At 41.1% G+C, this 19,970-nt stretch overlaps 1 protein-coding gene across 21 annotated transcripts in view; it reads right to left on the bottom strand.

Annotated features, from left to right (window-relative positions):
* The window catches only part of Fggy (FGGY carbohydrate kinase domain containing), a 395,164-nt gene that overhangs the window by 306,646 nt on the left and 68,548 nt on the right, over positions 1–19,970 (bottom strand). For 18 of the 21 annotated variants that reach the window (XM_087548101.1, XM_087548107.1, XM_087548106.1 and 15 more), the window contains one exon: positions 12,971–13,059. The exons of the other annotated variants lie outside the window; for them this stretch is intronic. In XM_087548101.1, the coding sequence (XP_087404227.1) occupies positions 12,971–13,059 (89 nt within the window). The remainder of the gene's footprint in view (positions 1–12,970; positions 13,060–19,970) is intronic. 21 annotated transcript variants of the gene reach the window in all.

The raw sequence follows: 19,970 nt of genomic DNA, 5'->3' as shown, positions 1-19,970 counted from the left end.
CCCAAGCAGAAGAGGTTGTCAGTACTAATTAAAAGTCTAAGCACCTCTTCGAAACTATCTCCAGCTCGATTTATAGAAAATAAAAATTTTCTAAGAAGCAAGGACGGGGGGTTAGGGAGGAAGTAAGGGTACAAACAGGTGAAGTGGCATTTGGTTTCAAATAACAGGCTACCCTCTACATAAGAACAAGAAAGGAAGCTAGGAAGTGGATCAGTGGAAGACCTTTACAAACCCAGGGAGGGAGGGCTGGACTTCTGAGAGGAATCAGAGCAGGGCAATATTCAAAGCTGAGAGTTTTCACTCATGAATGCACTGTTTGGCACTGTTTAACACACGGGTTGACTTTTTTTTTTTTTTTTTGCATTAACAAAAATGAAAGCAATCTTCTAAATGACTTTAGAACAAAGGGTTCCCTGACAGCAGTTTCTTAATAACATTTAAATATTTTCTTCAAAGGCCCTTGAGAGAGAAGGAAAATGCACATAGCAAAAAGAAAGTACATACATTTTTGTAAAAAAAAAAAAAAAAGAAAGTAGGCATTAGTGGAAGGAAAAGAAGAGAAGGAGGGTTCAGAATTTCCATGTGAAGTTGGAGCTCAGAGGTCTAATTCTAAGAATTAGCCATTCCTAAGGGAGAGAGGCTAAGAACAATTCCAGGGGGGTCTGGGATGGTGGAAGCCATCTCACCAGATCATGGCATCTGCAGTTTACAGATGAAAGTCAAGACCCATGGTCCCTCAAGCTCCCCACCACCTCCCTTCTGCATCCTGTATCCCATCTTGAACACAGCCACCATGTTTTACCCTTGCTATGTCATAGACTCCAGCACTAGATGCTGGCACCTGTAATGAGACTGGGCAAATCTGAAAGCCACCAGAAAATAATAAGAACGACACACTCAGAAGATGCAGTTACCATCCGAGAAACAGTCCACCTGCAGAGGGGCCCATTCTGGGAACAAACATGAGTCTACAGAGACATCCATTCTATGGGAGACCTGGTTTCAAGAAAAGGTACCCCTGATTAAGTTTCAGTACAAATGTCTTACTGGCCATTCAACTTCACCCACCAGTTTCATGCTCAGGGTCAAATACTTCTGATTTCAGTATCACGTTCATAGTTCCAACACTGTCAAAAGAGAATATACCATCATACCTATTTGTAAATGAGGAACCAAATTCTGAGACTGCTCCACTTTGCCAAATTAAAACAGCAAATAGAAATACATTCTAGAAATGATCCGAGGCCTCAGGAAAGGATAAAAGGTTAAATAGAGGAAAAGCTATACGGCTACTCAGTCAGAACATTTCTGCAATGCACTATCACAGAATTTATGTCTAGCTGTACAGAGCAGAGAACCTGGCAAAGAACCTCATAGAGACTGAGCATTGTCAGACTAGCGGGTTTCAACAAAGGGTGCACCTCACTGGGACTGCAGTCTCACATAGCAATTACACCCTAAGGCAAATATGAGGACGCTTACTTAACCTCGTGCATCCAGATTTGCTCTACTTCCAAACACTGAAAGAAGCCCCTTGACCTTCCAGCCTCCATGTACCCCACAGAGATAGGTAGATGCCAGCGTCTTCATAACAGCAATAGAGCTGAAGCGTTCCCAAGAACTGGGGCCTTCTTAGGCATGGATGAAAAGGCATTACATCTAACCCTCACAGCCCCTCCTACTGCTGGCTGGCACAATACAGTCTGTTTTCTTATCCTTTAAGCCTCTTTCTCCCCCATTTATTTATTTATATTTATTTATTCACTTTATATCCCAATCACAGCCCCACCTCTCCTCCCAGTCCCCCTTTCACACAGCTCCTCACCTATATCCGCTTCCCTTTCACCTCTGAGAAGGAAGAGGTCTCTCCTAGGTACCAACCTCCCTGGCACTTTAAGTCACTCCAGGAGTAGGTACATCCTCTCCCATTGAGGACAAGCAAGACAGCCTGATTAGGGGAGCAGAAACCACAGGCAGGCAACAGAGTCAGGGACAGCCCCTGTTCAAGTTGTTGGGGAACCCACATAATGACCAAGTTGCATATCTGCTACATATGTGCAGAGAGCTGGGGGAGGCTAGGTCTAGCCCTTGTATGTTCTTTGATTGGTAGTTTTCGTCTCTGGGAGCCTTTAAGGGTCTATGTTAGTTGACTCTGTTGGTCTTCTTGTGGAGTCCATATCCCCTACAGGTCCCTCAATCCTTCTCCCAGCTCTTCTATAAGACTTTCCGAGATCCATCTAATGTTTGGCTGTGGGTCTCTGCTTCTGTTTTGGTCAGCTGCTGGTTGGGGCATCTCAGAGAAGAGTTATGCAAGACTCCTGTCTGCAAGCCTAACAGAGTACCATTAATAGTGTCAGGGATTGGTTCTTACCCATGGGATGGACTCAAGATGGGCCAGTCATTGTTTGTCCATTCCCTCAGTCTCTGTGGCATCTTTGTCTCCCCACTTTGCGTAGGCAGGACCAATTTTGGGTTAAAGGTTTTGTGGGTCGGTTGGTGTCCTTATCCCTCACTGAGAGTACTACCTGGCCATTTCAGGCTTCATATCGCCCACTGCTAGGTGTCTCAGCTAGTCTCACCATTGTAGATTCCCTGGTACCTCCCCCACCCCAGGTCTTTGACAAGCCCTAGAGATGCCCTCCCCCCCCCATTTCTATTCACTCTCTTGGCCCTCTCTCCCTGGCTTTCCCTACATCTGATCTCAGCTCCCTTCCCCTCATCTTCTCTCCTACTCAGTTCCCTCCCCAGCCTGAGGAATCTCCACACTTATTTGCACCTTCACATTCACAAGAGCTCTGAGGTACCAGAGTATTCTTATTCAATGCCTCACTGAAGAAGAGAAGATTAAAAACCTCCAAACTGAAGGGGTTTAGGGGGAGTATCAGGCAACTTTATTTGATTTCTGAAAGGACTGTTCTTTTCTCCCACAAATGAGCTACTAAGTTGAGTTGAAATTTGCCTTATTATAATACTAAAATAAGTAAATAAGTTTTACATAAAGTAAGATTTGACCTAAAGTAAGGACAAATGGAGGTGGTCCTTGCCATGTGCCATGATGTGAGATATTCTATCCATAACATTGTATTTTCTACATAAAGCAAACTGATGCTTTGTCCTTCTGTAAAAGGAAATGGATTAATGGGGATTAAATGTGTTCCCAAGGCCACCCAGGTGAATAGTATCAGTAAGTAGTTCCAGCTAAAGAGCGTTTGGCTCCACTCCATATTTGCAAAAGGACTTTTAAAAATAATTTTAACTATGTGTCTGTGTGGAGGTCTGTGCACATAAGTGCCAGTATCATGGAGCCTGGGCTTGGGTCTTTTGATGCTGAAGTTATTGGCATCTGTGAGCCACCCAACATGGGTACTGGGAACTGAACTTAGGTCCTCTGCAAGAACAACACATGCTTCTACCTGCTGAGCTATCTCCCCTTTTATTTTTATTCCCATTACTTTTATGGATTTTAAGAGTTCAAGGAATGTGCAGGCACCAACTACTTGATTAGAATCTCATAGATGTTATATTACTGCAGATCAAAAATGAATAAACTGATTCGTGGATGAGGGATGGACAGAAATTGAGTTAAGGTTGCTTCAGACCATAACGTCTCCCCCATAAGTACCATATATACTGTTCTCTATGATTATGATAGAGATATTATAAATTGATATCTAGGACACTGGCCAATGCAATTTACTGAGAAAATGATGGTTTTGTAATTGTCTTTTTGTTTTTCTCTAGTAGTAAGAAAACTCCAAGTTTATTTGTGTAGAAAGATACTCAGATAAAACAGCCTCCCTCTGGCTAGTTTTGACCATAAAACTAAGTGTTGATTGATGATTATTTAAGTGCAAGTGTTATACAGAACTCCCAGGAAGGTCATTTACATAAGGCTAGCTCAGCTCTGTGGTACCATAGGTGCCCCTGCCATCTTTTTATCATGGACACTACACAAATGGGACCATGAAGCAATCCCAAGCATGATTTCAGGGCTAAAGATGGTAAAATAGAAATGATGATAATAATAATAATAATTATTATTATTATTATTATTATTATTATATAAATATAATTATAATTATAATGATGTCCTTAATTTCTTCATGGGACCTTTACAACTATCCAAAGATTCTCTCTAGATTTATTTATAGGAGAGAATCAACCTTTATGGTTGTGTTATTTTTAATTTTTAATTGTTTCTGCTATTCATCAGAGATAAGGGCCATAAGTTTCTGAAGAGATTAGAAACATCTTCCTTATCTTCCAAAACTAAGGGTAAATACATGCCATATTTACAGGTCATTTCTCAGCATTATTAACGACATTCAAGAATCAGCTGATCGGAGAAGACTGAATCATTCTTCCTAGAACTTAGAAGGGCTATTTTATCTAGCTCTGTTCTGAGAAATCATCCTTCAGTACAACTATAAAACAATGCAAATCAAGATGCATTACCATGGGACAGATCATGAATAACTGCTTCTCCCTTCAAGGTTTAGCCAAAGCACCCTACCTCAATGATGAACAAAATGTAGTCCATTTTACTTTCAACCAGAGAGCACTAAAACTTAAAAAGACTATTAAATCACAACAAGAAACCACTTTACCCTGATCATAATGGCTTTTTTCTTTTAGGAAAGGAGAGAAAATAAGTGCTGGCAAGGCTGTAAGAAAATCGGCACACAGCTCTGCCTCAGGTTGAGAGGTAGAGGTAGCTCGTCTAAAAGCTATTCATGGAATGTCGACAGAAACCAGCTCGACGCTTAGATGATGATACTCCGAAGAACTAAAGGCGGGTACTTGAACAGGTCCTTACGAATAACTGCCACATGTTGGACATCATTGGTCCCAAAACTTCCTGAGCTGGAAGCTTGGCTCCCATTTTTAGAGAATTGAGAGATGGCAGACCTTTAAGAGGGGGCAGCTGGTGGGAAGATAGTTCACGGAGGCAGAACCCTGGCAAATAAATTGAGGTCTTTTTTGATAAAGGGTTGGTTCTACCGAGGCTAGGGAGGGAAGTAGAGACTAAGAGAACAGATCTTATGCAGTAGGTCGGCTTCCATTCTCACTCGGGATCTTTTGAATGAGTTGATACAGCATGAGGCCCTAACCAGAAGCTGAGCAAATGACTTGCCCTGTGAGTTAAAATAGATATTGTCTTTTATTTTCAGATTATACAGTCCCAGATTGGAGCAACAGAAGACAAACTATGTCCTTAGCAATCACTGTAGCATGATCTCAGGAGGCGACAGATGTAAACCAAGCAAGTATTCCCCAGAATGACTGCCGACAGATGAAGGATGAGCAAACGCAGCATGAGTCTGAAACTGAATACCACTGTCTAGTCCTAAAAGAGAAGGAAAGTCAACTACATATAACAGTGAGCATAAACCTCGAAAATGCCACCAGCACACTACTAGACAGACATGAGAGGACCGATAATGTACAGAGAATATCCAGATCAGGCAGACGCATACAGACAGAAAGTAGCTCCAGGGGCTGTGAAAGCTGTAGTAGGAAATAGCAACAAGGACAGTTTTCGTGTGCCATGATAAACAGGTTCTGGAAACCTGTGACGGTTTATGTAATATTGTGACTATAATCAGTTCCATTATAGTATACATCTAAAGATACTTGTTTAGTTAATTATATGCAGATTAGCATAGAATAGAATTATAAAAATAAATATACCAAAACAATTGAGCTGTATATTTTAAATAGACAAATCTTATATATGACAGTTATAGCTCAGTAAAAACGTTTTTATGTTATCTCAGATATGCAAATGCAAAAGTAAGTCAGGAGGACAAGTACTAAGAAAAGATTATGAACTGTGACACATCACTAGAAGCAGATCTCAGTGTGGACGCTTCCCCTTTACCTTAGAGTGGAAGAGATTTTCACCCAAGTTGTGTATCCTATATATAGCACCAGCATACACGGATGACCTCATGTCCTATCTTCTCACTTTTCTCCAAGAAGATAAATGAAATTCTCTGATCGCTGAAACACATTCTGGGTCACTGTGCTGAAGACAGAGTGGGAATGCATTACTTCTCTATGTCTGAGCATCACCCGAGAGCTTCCAGTGCTATTGGATGGTCTCTATCCAGACTGCTAAGCACGTGTGGCCCTACATTGTAGGCTGGTTGGTATGTGTAGTCTTCCACCCTGCCCAGTACCCAAGTGTGCATACATACATGCACATGAACATGCAGATGGTGCTCACCATGAACTTCCGAGTTTCATTATCTATCCAGCACATCAAGGTTCTATACATTCGAGGTAAGTGGTTTCTAAGATGTGCCGAAGGCTGGGTCTGGGGTCTGAGCGCTGAGAGGAAGAGTAGTAGTTGCAGTTGGTTCAATAAAATGCAGGTCGGTGTCCCATTGACAAGGACACTGCAGTGCTTCCCCTCTCCTTGGCTGCTCATAGCCACAAGATGAGGCAGCTTTCCAGACCTTAGCCTCGCTCTTATGACGTTGCTGTCAGAACCCCAATGACAAGGAAGAATAAGTGATAGTCAAAACTTTTAACAGAAGGATACCTGTAAGAGCTTTAAACAACGCAACAAATTGTAGTTGCCTTCGGTGATGGACTGCACTGCAGTTACACGGAACACTGGTGCATTTGGGTGATTGGGTGGCATTTCGTAAGAAATTGCCAGCGGTGATGGACTGCACTGCAGTTACACAGAACACTGGTGCATTTGGGTGATTGGGTGGCATTTCGTAAGAAATTGCCAGAAGACCCCTGTGATGGTCAGCTTATCTTACCATGACAAAATACCTGAGGTCATTTATTTGTAGGAGAAAGCGGTTTGTTTAGATTTCAGAAGTTACACTGTGTAACTGCTCATCCCCATGTGCTACACATTATGGTGGAAGCATACGGTGGGGAAGCTCTCTCGTGACGTCGAGCAACCAAAGAGAAGAAAGCCCTGCAAACCCCTGCCAATGAGATACTCGTCTGCCTTCTACTAAGTTCTGCCTCTACCACCTATAGGTTCGACCCTTCCCACTCAGCACCACAGACCAACCCTTCAGCACAGGAGCTCTGGAGACATTTCAAGATTCAAATTATTACAACCTCATACCAAACTAAAATATGTGACAAGATGGATATAGTTGTGGTGGTTTGAATAGATTTGACCCCTATAGATTCACATGCTTCAGTGCTTGGCCATCAGGAGTGGCACTATTAGTAGGCGTGGCCTTGTTGGAGGAAGGGTGTCACTCTGGAGATGGGCTTTGAAGCCTTCTATGCTCAGGCTCTGCCCAGTACAGAAGATAGTCTCCTGACTGCCTTGGAATCAAGATGGAGAACTCTCAGCTCCTTCTGCAGCACCATGTCTGCCTGGATGCTGCCATGCTTCTTACCATAGTGATAGTGGACTGAACCTCTGAAACTGCAAGCCAGCCACAGTTAAATGTTGTCCTTTATAAGAGTTGCCATGGTCATGGTGGTTCTTCAGGGTAATGAAACACTAAGACATAGTTATACTCACTGATTAGAATGTTACATGGGCATTATTTACAAATAATACTGACAGCCAAAATAAGGTACTATTAAATGAAAAACTTGAATAAAATTATAAATAATGCTACGACTTTGAGCTGCTGAAAATTACATTATAAAATGACTACAGATCAATAGTGCAACCACAACCATCTCCTGATAAAGGAAGCAAGGAACCATAAGAAAATTAACAATATTCTAATATCCTTTATTAACCCCCTACACAGACACAGAGAACCAATACTATTAGGGAAATGCTTGCTATTTTAAAGAGAACTACGGGGTTTTGTTATTCTTATTGTTTTGAGGTACTATCTAGTCCTATAGCACAGACTACCCCCTACAGTTAAATATTTAGTCCAAGCTGCCTTTGAGCTCATAGCAATCCTCCTGGCTCAGCCTCCATAGGACTTAGCTACAATATCCAGTTCCTAAGGACTATAATTTCATCTCTTTACAATGGAATAAAGACAATTCATTGAGAGCCAACAAAGAGTTTTACATTGTTGTAGAAGTGAAAAGAAAATAAGAGTATATAAAACAACAAAACATAAGGTAAAATAAATTCAAAATTTTATCAAATTCAGCTGTTTTCCCTCAGGGTATAAATTTCTCAGAAAATGTAGCATATAACCTCAAAATAAAACACATTTTCTCTTGTACCTAAGAAGCACAATCATCCATTTCTTTTGGCTCATGTCAATAAAAATTAGTGAACTGAAAAGACAATTCTCCAATACAAAATAATTCACGATAATGCAGGCAGCTTTTCTGCCCTCCAAAAGTTAAAAGACAATACTTCACTCTGTACATATTGGCTGTACTCTGTGAACCATGCCAAGGAGTACAACACAGCATAGGGCAGATGGAGGCAAACACCAACACAGTGACAAACAGAATCAACAGTGACAGCAATGGTATGTTACCTCCACAGAGCAGAATATCTATAGTCACCTAAAGAAAAGCAGTCAATAAACTCTAAAAGCGGGAATCCCACATTATACAGGACCTATGTGCTTCAAAGATGGCAAAATTATCATAACAAGGAAAGTCTCAGAGACTAGGACAGCCAAACAAACTATCGAGATTTGCCCAAACAATACACTATTATGGAACCAAGAAAGACCATTAGGTTAAAAACTATGTGTTATATAGAAATTCGCACCTGTATAAAATATCCTACCTTAGAGGGAGGGTCATGATGGATGTTCCAAGGTGAGGTGAAACACTCCACCCTGTAGGTAAGCTCCTTAATCACAGAAAGCAAACAACTCAAAGATTCCAGGAAGCCCCTGAAGCTGACCAGGTTTACTAAATATCCTCCTTCTCTAAGTGTACGTAAGTCTTAAGGACTGCTAAGAGACCTTCCCCAACATACTAAATACTAGCAAAGTTGACTGGAAGAGGTAGAAACCAGCTGAACTGCCTGAAAAAGGCATTTTTCAACCTGTCAAATTTGATGTGCAGATTTGGTGGGCTGACACACCCATGCTATGATGGGCTTTTGTGATGCAGCTGTCTTTGAGTGATTTCTGTTCCCGTACATAGCCCATCACTCACATTCCTGTAAGTAACTTGCAACAAACTCATGGGTTCACCAATTTGGATTTTGATGGTATCTGTATTTTGGTCTGTTATTGGTTCCCTATGTGGGGGAGTAGTCAGTTGTTTGCATCTGCCAAGAATGGTGTCACCCATCATTATACAAAGAAATTTGAACAAAGAATATGGCTAATGATAATGTCAACCTTGGTTCCTTAATTATAATAAATATGCCACATATTAATATATTAGTTATAAAAAAGTGGCATTTTGGCATCTGAGAACTCTTTGTACATATTCACAGTGTTCCTTCCTATAATCCTGAAACTATTTTTAAATGCTTATTTGAAATTATAATTGAATTAATAAAACATAGTTATAAATAATTTATGGAATATCATGAACCTTTAATAATGTAAAGAACCTTTCTCCCAGCTTCACTATGTTAGACATGGTTCCAGTTCTCCAGACAGCTTCATGTATTCATTGCTTCAGCCAGGTTTCCCATGCTCCCTTCTGGCCACCAGGAAGCTTACAAACAAATCTATTATAAAGAAACGCATGGCAGCTACAAAGGTTTCAGCATCAATGCAGTCATCATATTCATGTTTCCACTTTGTTCTGGTTTTTGTTTTTTGGGGTTTTTTTTTTAGGTTTAATCACTGTTTTGTTTTTCTTTGCTTTTTGTTGTTGTTGTTGTTTGTTTTCTTTTATGCTGTGCACTGATCCAGTGACTGATGGCTACCCATCCAACCCCTGTTTTCATTGCATGTACTAAAATTTCAAATTACTTTAGAAGATAAAAACATACAAATATTTGAATGCATACAAATATGTTTTTGTCTCATTATGACCAATTTTATTATTCACATTTCTGACTAACCATTTCTCATGATCTGAATAGTTACCCACTCAGTAGTGAGAATGTGGCAAATTACTAACACACTCAATTTCAATTCTTAAATTGCAAATAGTACTAACACTAGTACTCTAACAGATGGCTGCTGAGTACCAAAGGAATTAAAATTGTCAATATGTTTACCATAGATAAAAGGAAGGCCCTTGATAAAGGAGAACCATTTATTGATGTTGTTGTTATTATTGTTGTTGTTGACATTGTGTTACCCTCATTATTGTTATGATTAAAGCAGCAGTAACTCCTTTCATTAATACAGCAGAAAGTGTAGACATGAATCACAAATCAATCAGAGGCCTAGCAGTCATTTTCTCAGTGACTCAGATAAAAAGGTGAGTGGCTAAATCGAATTCTTTTTTGGGGGAGAAAGAAAAAAGAAGAAGGACCTTCTTACACTGTTACTGCCAAAAACAAGCTTGTAACCTTCAGACCAGGTGAAATCCAATCCCTTCTTAGCTAATAACAAAAAAAAAAAGAAAGAAAGAAAAGAAAAACACCCTCTAGCTTTTTTGGCACTGACTTCATCAAAGCTACCCAAAACAAGCACAAGAAAGCCAAATGAACACCAAATCCGAACCTCACCTTGACTTTTTGGGTGCCAAGTTCCTGCTCTGTTGCCCAGAATTCTTTTGGCACTGGCACACACTATTTCAGGCCTCATATCCCTTGTTCTAGAAGGGGCAGACAGAAGGGACTTTTGGGTTGCACATGCTTTATTGTTTACTAGTACATGGCACATACTTATCCACAGTATCTATCACCACAACGATTCACAGATGAGTAAGCACACTCAGAAAAACAGTATATTTACTGTAGACAACAGTGATGAGACCATTGGGATGTGCACTGTGTCAGGAGCTTACTGTAAAGACTCTGCCAGACAGAGGGAACTAGGCAGCCAATCATTTTAAAACTAAAAACACAAGCAAGAACTGGACAGGACCTGGGTCCACCAAGAGACTCGGTCTCAACAAATAAAAGTGGAGAACCATCAGTGAAAAGACTCAACTTGAAATATAGACATCTACACAAAGGCACACACACATTTACCACACAAATAATACAATGAATGATTCAGGTGCTTATTATAAAAGAACTACTTGAGAAAATAGTTTTGATAGAACTCTTACAAGCTTGCAGGGGCATATGGTCTCCACCAACAAATATAGACAGTAAGACTCAAAAAAAGACACACAGAGAGAGAGAGAGAGAGAGACAGAGGGAGAGACACAGAGAGAGACATGCCCAAGGTCACAAGGTCACATAACTATTAAGAAGCATACATTCCAGTGTGACAGCCACAGTGTGTGCATGCACGCTATCTCATGATGTTATTTTAGTCCGGGTTAGCCACTGAAAGACCACGTGTTGGTGTCAAAATGCTGCAGAAGGTAACAGGAAGTGAGTATGTTCAGCATCCAGAGGCACTGGGAAGGGCCAGGGACCAACTCAAAAGTGAGCTGAACTGGGAGATAGAGTAGTGGCAAGGATGTGAAAAGCAGAAAGATGGAGAGAGAGAAACAATGGAAGGAGAGAGGGAGGGAGAGAGATGAATGGGGATAAAGAAAGGAGACAAAGAGGAGGAAGTGGCTGTGGCTTAGCAAGCATTGGCCCCAGATGCTCCTCCTTCTTGGTTTCATTTTTCAGCCCAGCAAAACCACAACTTACTAGCAGTACCTTGACTAATAGACACATCTGGCTAAAATAACATATAACATTTTGTTCATTACTGCACAAAAGCAGGAAAAAAGACTACAGAAATGCCCTCTCAGAAATAACCAAAGCAAAGAGCAATGCTGAGGATGAGGACTCCACCCACACACTCCCTCCACAGTAGATTTGATTCTAAGGAGTTGTACTATCTAGGACAAAGCGCAGACCCAGCCTTCTCTCTTAATCATGGTGGAGAACTAAGGATGGACAAGGGCATCATCATATATGCACAGGGATTCCCCTCCATACTGAGGGCCCTCTGGCGATCCTGTCACTGTGGTGGCAGGGGCAGGTGGACATGAAAAATGGAAGTACTTGTGAAGCAGAACCTTTATTATCTCTTTCTGGGACCAAACTCTGACCCCAAGAAAAGGCCCCAACCCTACCAAAGGTGACAGGCAGGAGAGGAGCTGTCACTACTCTCTGCTCCTCCTGAGCATAAATAAGGAGACAGAAAAGGATCTGCCCCTCTGCAAGTGCTGACTTTTAGAAACAAGGTCTTCCTACCTAACCCACTCAGGAGCACCTGTATCAATTCACAGGGCCTTATCTGTCCACTCAGCGGCTTTTCGTCCTCAGAGGTTGTTCAATCCAGATCCTGATTCCTTCTCAAATCAGAAGGCTAATCATCTCCCTAAATCCCTTTGAAGATGAGATCAAATGACCACCATTTTGCCATACTGAGGTTTCACACCTAGCTCTCTTCATACCCACATACAGGAGCCACAAGCTCACACTCAGTGAGCATTTGTAAACGCACTCTCATGTAGAATATAGTTTATTTTTAGCATGTGTAAGTGACTCAAATGTAACCATTGCCCTAACACAGGCAGTGTTAGTTTGGGATAATTCTAGGACATTTCCATCAAACATGATTTAAATTCATAATGCATGCACTCAGCTAACATCCACCTCTTTGCAAAACATATATCCTACCCTAATTTCTGAAGCATAGCTTTTGTTCCCTTTAATTTACCATATAGAAGACACTTTCAGAAAGAGTTGGAGTACAATCTGAATTTTAACATCTCCTTTCAAATGTGTCCAATTTTAATGAATGGTCTTCACCTTGTATACTCACATTCCCATCGAGATAGGAAACAATGGTACTTAAGCAGATGCAGCAGAGGCAGAAGATAGATTCAAGATGTTTCAAGTATGCAAAATCACATGCAGATGTAAAAACATTATGTCCAGTCAAAGAGAGTTAAGAAAGCAATATAGCGAGAGACACCCAGGACTGGGAGAACACAAATAAAATCTAACTTGTAATTAACATACCGTGCTGTGACACCTGTTGCCTTCCATGATAAGAAGTCTGGGAGATCAAAGAAATGTCCCGCCTTATCCCAGCAAATCTCTCTCAAGTTCTGCCAAATTAAATATATATTAGAATCAATTATGAGGTTTTTTTCCCAACTCCTCTCCGCTTTCAAAAATGTTTCAAATTTTTCAAAACAAAAATGGAGCCAACAATGTTCATGAAAACATCTGTTTAAGGGCTTGGGGGAGGGTGGTATAAAAGTAGTATTTATACAGGAAAGAAAACATGACAATTATTGATCCTTCCAAAAATGACCATAATTTTCCTTTTGTCCCCTTTGCAACCTGGCCAGGGAAAAGGCATTTCTGTGGATATACAACCCAGCCTCTTGACAAAGGCAAGAGGCTATGCTTCAAAGACGGATTAAGAAGTTAAAAGCATACACTAGAAAAAAGCTACACTAGATACTCAAGGGATCTAAAATGTGCTTTGTCATGAAAATTCCCCACATATAGACTGGTACCAAAGGCAACTCAAAGAACTCCAGCCTAAGCCAGTGTATGGTCAAATCAAGAAAATGCTGAAACATATAGACATTTATTTTATTCCATATTGTCAAGTAGCCAGATTTTTTTTCTTGCTGCTGGGCTTTTCTTTGATCTATCAAATCTGTCTGGACAATTCAGTCCTCACTTGCTGCTCTGTTCTTTCCCATGACTCTCATCCTCCTATACACTGGGTTAACCTTGCAAACACTGGGGTACCTCCCACTCAAGGTTGTGCCTAGTTCCACACCACACACCACACACACACACACACACACACACACACACACACACACACACACACACACACACATACTTGTTAGGGTAATATGGTAGTTTGAATATGCTTGGTTCAAAGATTAAGACTATTAGGAAATGTGGCCTTGTTGGAGGAAGTGTCACTGTGGGGGTGGGCTTTGAGACCCTCCTCCTAGCTACCTGAAGACAGTCTTCTATTTGCCTTCAGATCAAGAAATAGAACTCTCAGCTCCCATGCCATGCCTGCCTGGATGCTGCCATGCTCCCACCTTGATGACAATGAACTGAATCTCTAAGCCTGTAAACCAGCCCCAATTATATGTTGTCCCTTATAAGATTGCCTTGGTCATGGTATTGCTTCATAGCAGTAAAACCTTAACCAAGATAGGCAATGCCCTCCATTTCTCCTGCTCTGGAAGCTCTGTGAGGTTAAGGATTTTGGCAGCTTTGGTGACCATGATACCTCTCTTCCTACGTACTGAATGGACTTTTGGCTGCTGAGTGGACATTCTTTAACTTTAGTCCTCTCATGATAAGCATGTGATTAAGCCAGCAATTGACATGTGACTTAGCTAAGTCAAGCACAATTGTTCTCCCAGGATTTGAAAATCAAGGTTGAAATGAAGCCATTCAAGCTCTGCCTGTGAGAGGAACTAGATATTAGGTAAACCTGGAAAGGACGAAGCAGCTACTGTCTGCAAAGCTCCTAGAGTTGAATTGTAGAGACAACAGAAGACAAAGTCTACCTGTCACTCAACTGGCTATGTCTTCTTGCTTTTAAATATTCTTTGTTACAAGACACACAAAAGGGAATTTATCATAAGTTTGGGGTATTTCTGGAACCTAAAGGCAATGATGCAGACTTCAAAAGAACATAGTGTGCCTGTGTGGTACAATAAAAATCTGCTGACCTATTAAACAGACTGCATAGCTTCCCCTTCCACTCTCTCTGCTGTGACAGGGGCCTCTTATGGTACAATGACTTCCACCTGTGTGACTTGCCTTCTCTCAGCAATGCAAAATTGCTAGGAGTTATTACATTAATTTGACAGACATGGATTTAGCTTGTTTATATCCTCAAATGTTTACATGTTTATATCCTCAAACTGTTTTTTTCCTACTTACTGTCCCTTCTCAATCCTATTTTAGCACACATACCCATGTCCAAGCACTGCCTCAAGTACAATGAGGACATCAAAGGCTCAGGCATAAAAGCCAAAGCATTACAATCATTTTGTTTTCATGTATGTGAAAAGTCTCTGCTGAGAAGGAAATGAGTCTCAAATTTCTCTTTAGATATACATACATCTTAACATCAAATAACTCAGAGCTTAAGATTTACAAAATAGTCCTAACACAGCTATGAACTTGTATAACCCTGTACACTTAACAAGTCACAACCAGATAGTAGCCTTTAATATTATGTGAGTCAAACTACAGTATGCCTCTTGGACAGTCTCAAAAACCTATTTCCATGTGCTTTGTGGTTGTGGCAGTTGGCGGTCAGGGGAAAAGGCAGCCTCCTTCCTTAGTTCCAAAAATGCAAGACCAGTCACTATGCATCAAAGGCCAAACCACTACAGAGCAACCACTATTTCTAGTCAAAGCCAAACAATCACCCTGAGCTGAGAAAACAACTGCTTCTGTTAGGTTTTATGTAGGGTTACTAAAGGCCATACATGACGGCAATCTTCTGCCTGGAGCCATACCAATAGCTGCTGTGAACAAATATATCTAAGCAGAACATCTCGGGGATTGTGTTGTGTCCTGAGAGTAGGAGTGAGGAACCCAGGAGCACTTCCTCTGGAGCTCATCCCAGCCTCATGGCTCAAAGCCAGAGACCCCTGTCTTAGTCCATCTGCATAGAACTAAATACCAGAATTAACATGCTAGAAAGCAGCAGGCATCTTTACAAGGAACATCAGAAAGACTGTATGGGTTATATTTACATAAAAATCTGCTGGATTTTTATGGATTACAGGAATTAATGAAAAAGAGCCATGAATTCTAAAGAAAGAAGACAGAAGGGTATTTGGGAGGGTTTGAAGGAGAAAATCAGAAGAGCGATATTATGTGATTATATTATAGTCTCAAAAATTAAAAGAAATTTTAGAAAGAAGGAATGTTATCATGGAAGAGAATAATTCCCTGCTTTCTCTGCAAATTCAGGTCTGTGGATTGGCCAACACAGAGAAGGGTAAAGAGCCTTGGTGACAGGGATTTGTCTGGAAGCTTGACAGTTGCTTGAGAGACTGGCTGGCTGGCTCTGAGGTTCCCATAAAATTCTCCCACAAAGCTACTAGATTTACAAGGGTTTTGCCATCAATTGCTATGCTGGCAGATGAAGATAGATTTCTAACTAGTTCTACATGGAAATCCCTTTGTCCTTCACCCTCCCCAATCACTACAGTCCCAGCTAAGGACTCACTGAATTAATCCTCTTCTTGTGTCCACAGAACCTAAATCAGAACTGTTACCATCTTGTTCCCTCCACAACGTACAACATTCTCCCAATCCTCTATCTTCCTTGATTCTCAGGACAATTCTCAGGGCAGGCAATATACAATTCCTGCATGTAAGTGGATGAGAACTGAGGGCTAGACTCCAAGAGCTGGTCCTTAAGTCATCTATGCTGAGTGCTCATTTCTAACATTGTGGAACTGCGGCTGCCTGGGCTCCTAGCAGAGATATGGGTTTGCGGTCTTCAGAAATACCTTGATGAAGCTTCTGCCATTCCTTCCATGAGAAGAAAACAATGCTGGCTAGAAACCCATCCAAAAACATTTCAGAGATTCCAGTTTAAATCTTAAATGACTTACTTAGCTTCTACAGACTAAACCCAACCCCCATGCATAAGCAGTCCATAAGTTAGAGAACCACACAGGCCAACTGAAACTGTGTCTCAACTTGGGATATTTTAATCCAGTAAGTAGGAGCTCGAGATGAGTTAAAGAGTTAAATCATTCTGTCCTCCAGATAGCAAAGAACTAAAAATACCTGGTCTTTTCAAGAAACAATAAGTCAGCAGTGATCTGGGGTGTTATCACTTGGTGCTCGAGGTTCTGCATTCCAGTAACAAACCTTTGAGCTAAGCAACCCATTGCCTTGAAAGCAATCAAGAACAGCTTGGTCCCTACCATTTATTAGTTCCTAAAACCATAGCATTTCTTCAGAGGAGGCTAATACTCATAGCTCACATGGCTTTGCATCTCTGTAGCAAGTGGGGTCAGAACAGGATGCCCAAGATCCAAGACCAAGAGCTTGGGGCAGAGGAGAGCCCTCCTGATGCCACTGCAGTGTGAGGTTTATGCTCTTTGTAGATGTTGAGAAGTATTGTAGAGAACAAAACAGTTCAGAAAGAGCACCAAGATGCAGGACAAAGTGGAAAAAATTGGGTTTAGTTTATTATTAATTGCAAAGAGATTCGATCTGAGTTATCTGTGGTGTCCTTAAAATGAAAGGGGGTGGACCAGAGCTCCCTAACCTCACGCACAATAAATGATCCTGCCCACACACTCCAAGTTCCATACCATTCAGGTTTCCTAGAACTACCTATGAAAATACAAAATTTTATTGTGGCTTTATGTTCAAGTTTTGAAATTGGAGCATGGACTGCCAGCCGAGATGTGGGATATTTCAGGGAGCCTGTTCCTCAGTGTCATCCTCAAGAGAAGACAATGCTGAAACGTGCAGCAGGTCAGAAGTCCAAGCAATACCTTCCTGGAATGAAAGAAATTATTGTGTGTTTCAGACTCCCATCTATGGACAGGGAGCAAACACTAACAGTGCTTCTGGGCAGACAGGCAAATAAACTGGGATCTGAAGCACCAGAGGCATCTTTCTAAAAGCTAAGAGCTAACAATTCGTTCCTCTGTTAAAACATCCAACAACTTCCCAAGGCTAAGACTCAGTCCTAAGCCTAGTGTCTAGGGGTTCATCATTGTGATTCCTAGGATGTCTTTCTGGGATCTTTTTCCAGGCTTCTCTGGTAACCTTCACTCTATCCTGCTTATTTAAACTCAACACATTCTGCTCTTTTACAGAAGCCTCCGATGCTTCTATGTGGACTGCTCTCCCACAGCCATCCCACCCCTGTGACCCTGCTCTCCTTCTCAATCTCCTGCCCTTAATGCAAACACAGCTCAGACATACCTTTGCTGAGAGTCTCTCTTCCCTCGATGTAACTGATTATACTGATTTTATACTCATATACTCAAATCCATCTTCAAAACGACAACTTCTTTTAGAGGACAAAGGACACGTCTAATTTGTGGGGAGAAACATGAAAAATGCTTCTAGAGATGTAGAATTTAAGGCTAGACATTGGAGCTGGAGAAAGATACCCAAAGGAAAGGTAATTAAAAATATGATGTATGACAATAATGTAATGACTTTGATACCAAAGCCTGGTGAGTCAGACTCATAATTTTATCACACCATTTTGTGTGTGCTCATATATCTGTCTCTAATGAGTAATCACAGACAGGGTTCAAAAGAGAGAAGGGGCTTCGGGCCTGGAGTGGCTAGCACATGCTCCACAGGAACAAGACTTTACTTGGAACTGAAGACCAAGTAGACTACTTATGCTACTGCTAAGGGAAACTCCAAAGCAACAAAGAGGTGTATACAGCAGACAATCCCAACTACAAGTGTTTGTCCTATCAGATATTTGTACAATTGACTTTCATGTGCTGTGTTTACATGCATCCTCTGCTCACTCACACCCTAGAGCTATAGAAAGCTAAACTAATCCACACTAGAGTTGACTTCCTAACCATAAGCACACTGGCATCTACATGGCAACTGTCAGAATCCTAAATGCTTATCTGGTCCAGAAATATGACACTCCCATGTACCCTTGGAAATAAGATTGCCCTGCAGGAGCAAAAAAATATGGCATCTGGCAACTCTGTGTTTGACTGTTGTCCTCACAATCTCCCAGCTGTGCTCCTTTAGAAAAATCAATTTCTCTAAAACTATTTCTTGATATCCCATACTACTGTAACCTACCTCAAGGGATAGTGTGCAAATTATATAACTCAACGAGTCTTTCAATGCTATAATAGACCTACATAGTCTTGAAAGCATTTGATAAATATGATTTATTATCTGTTCAATCATGTAAGTCAGAGAAGTATGAAATGTAACCTCCACTTTACATATTATGAAACTAATGCTCCAATCACATGACAGGTAAGTTGGAAATCAGATTTTTGCACCTGTAACACCCATTCAGTGATAATTCAGTCTTCTACTTCCCCAGAAGGTTTTTTTTTTCCTTTAATGGAGGACAGGAGAGAAGCCTATGGCCAAGAAGACAGAACTACAGCTGGATGTTCTTACTATGGAGAAGCAAGGGAGGCCTGAGTGTGAAAACACTTCGGAAACAAAGTCTTGGAGTAAACAAAAAAGGATGTAGACACATGGAAAAATGAGACATCTATCCAGGATTTCATGCTGGACCCCCAAGCTGTTTTCCTCACTGCTTTCCTTTCTCCTATACGAGCCCCTTTCTTTGGTGGATCTTAAAATATGGATGCTCCAAAGAGTATACACCACAGCCACTTAACTCACTGCTTACATATGCACTGAGAGACCTCAATTACTCCTTGATTCCAGGGTGCTTCAGAGTAAAGCACACTGAATCATATTCTACTTCAAACTCTCCTCAAAAGCGTCTCCTAGATGCCACACTCACCTCCAGACATTTCAATACAGAAAACCTGCTATCTTCCCAACTTGGCTTCCTCCTCTTCAGTTTTATGTCTGTTGGACAAAGAAGGCATGGTCTGTTTCTGCTTCTCTATGGATCCTTGTGCTCAGGTATCCTTTCTGCTTTAACTCTCAGTTCACTCATGAGCAGTTTCTACCCTTGCATCAGAGCTCTCTAGAGAAACAAAAGCAACTCTCTGTGCATGTGTATACATGTGCATGTACAGATGCATTTAAACGCACTCATCACTGAGGTCTCTACATCTGTGTGAAACACTCGATGAAACTGCACATACACTGAACTGGATGGTTCAATGCTGTATGTGCCTATTTATTCTTCTTCGTTTCTGTTGCTATGAGAAAATATCCAGACAAAAAGCAGCCCAGGGTGGGAGGAGGGTTTATTTGGCTTCTGATCCCAGGTTCCATCATTTGGGGGGAAGTTAAGGCTGAAATGAAAGCATCCACAAGAGCAAAGAGAGCAAGCAAATCCTTCCTTGCT

The sequence above is a fragment of the Rattus norvegicus genome, chromosome 5 (assembly GCF_021556685.1).
Source record: "Rattus norvegicus strain SHRSP/BbbUtx chromosome 5, alternate assembly SHRSP_T2T, whole genome shotgun sequence".
NCBI lineage: Eukaryota > Metazoa > Chordata > Mammalia > Rodentia > Muridae > Rattus > Rattus norvegicus.
The sequence above is the reverse complement of the archived record's forward strand: the minus strand, read 5'-3'. Positions and strand labels throughout refer to the sequence as shown.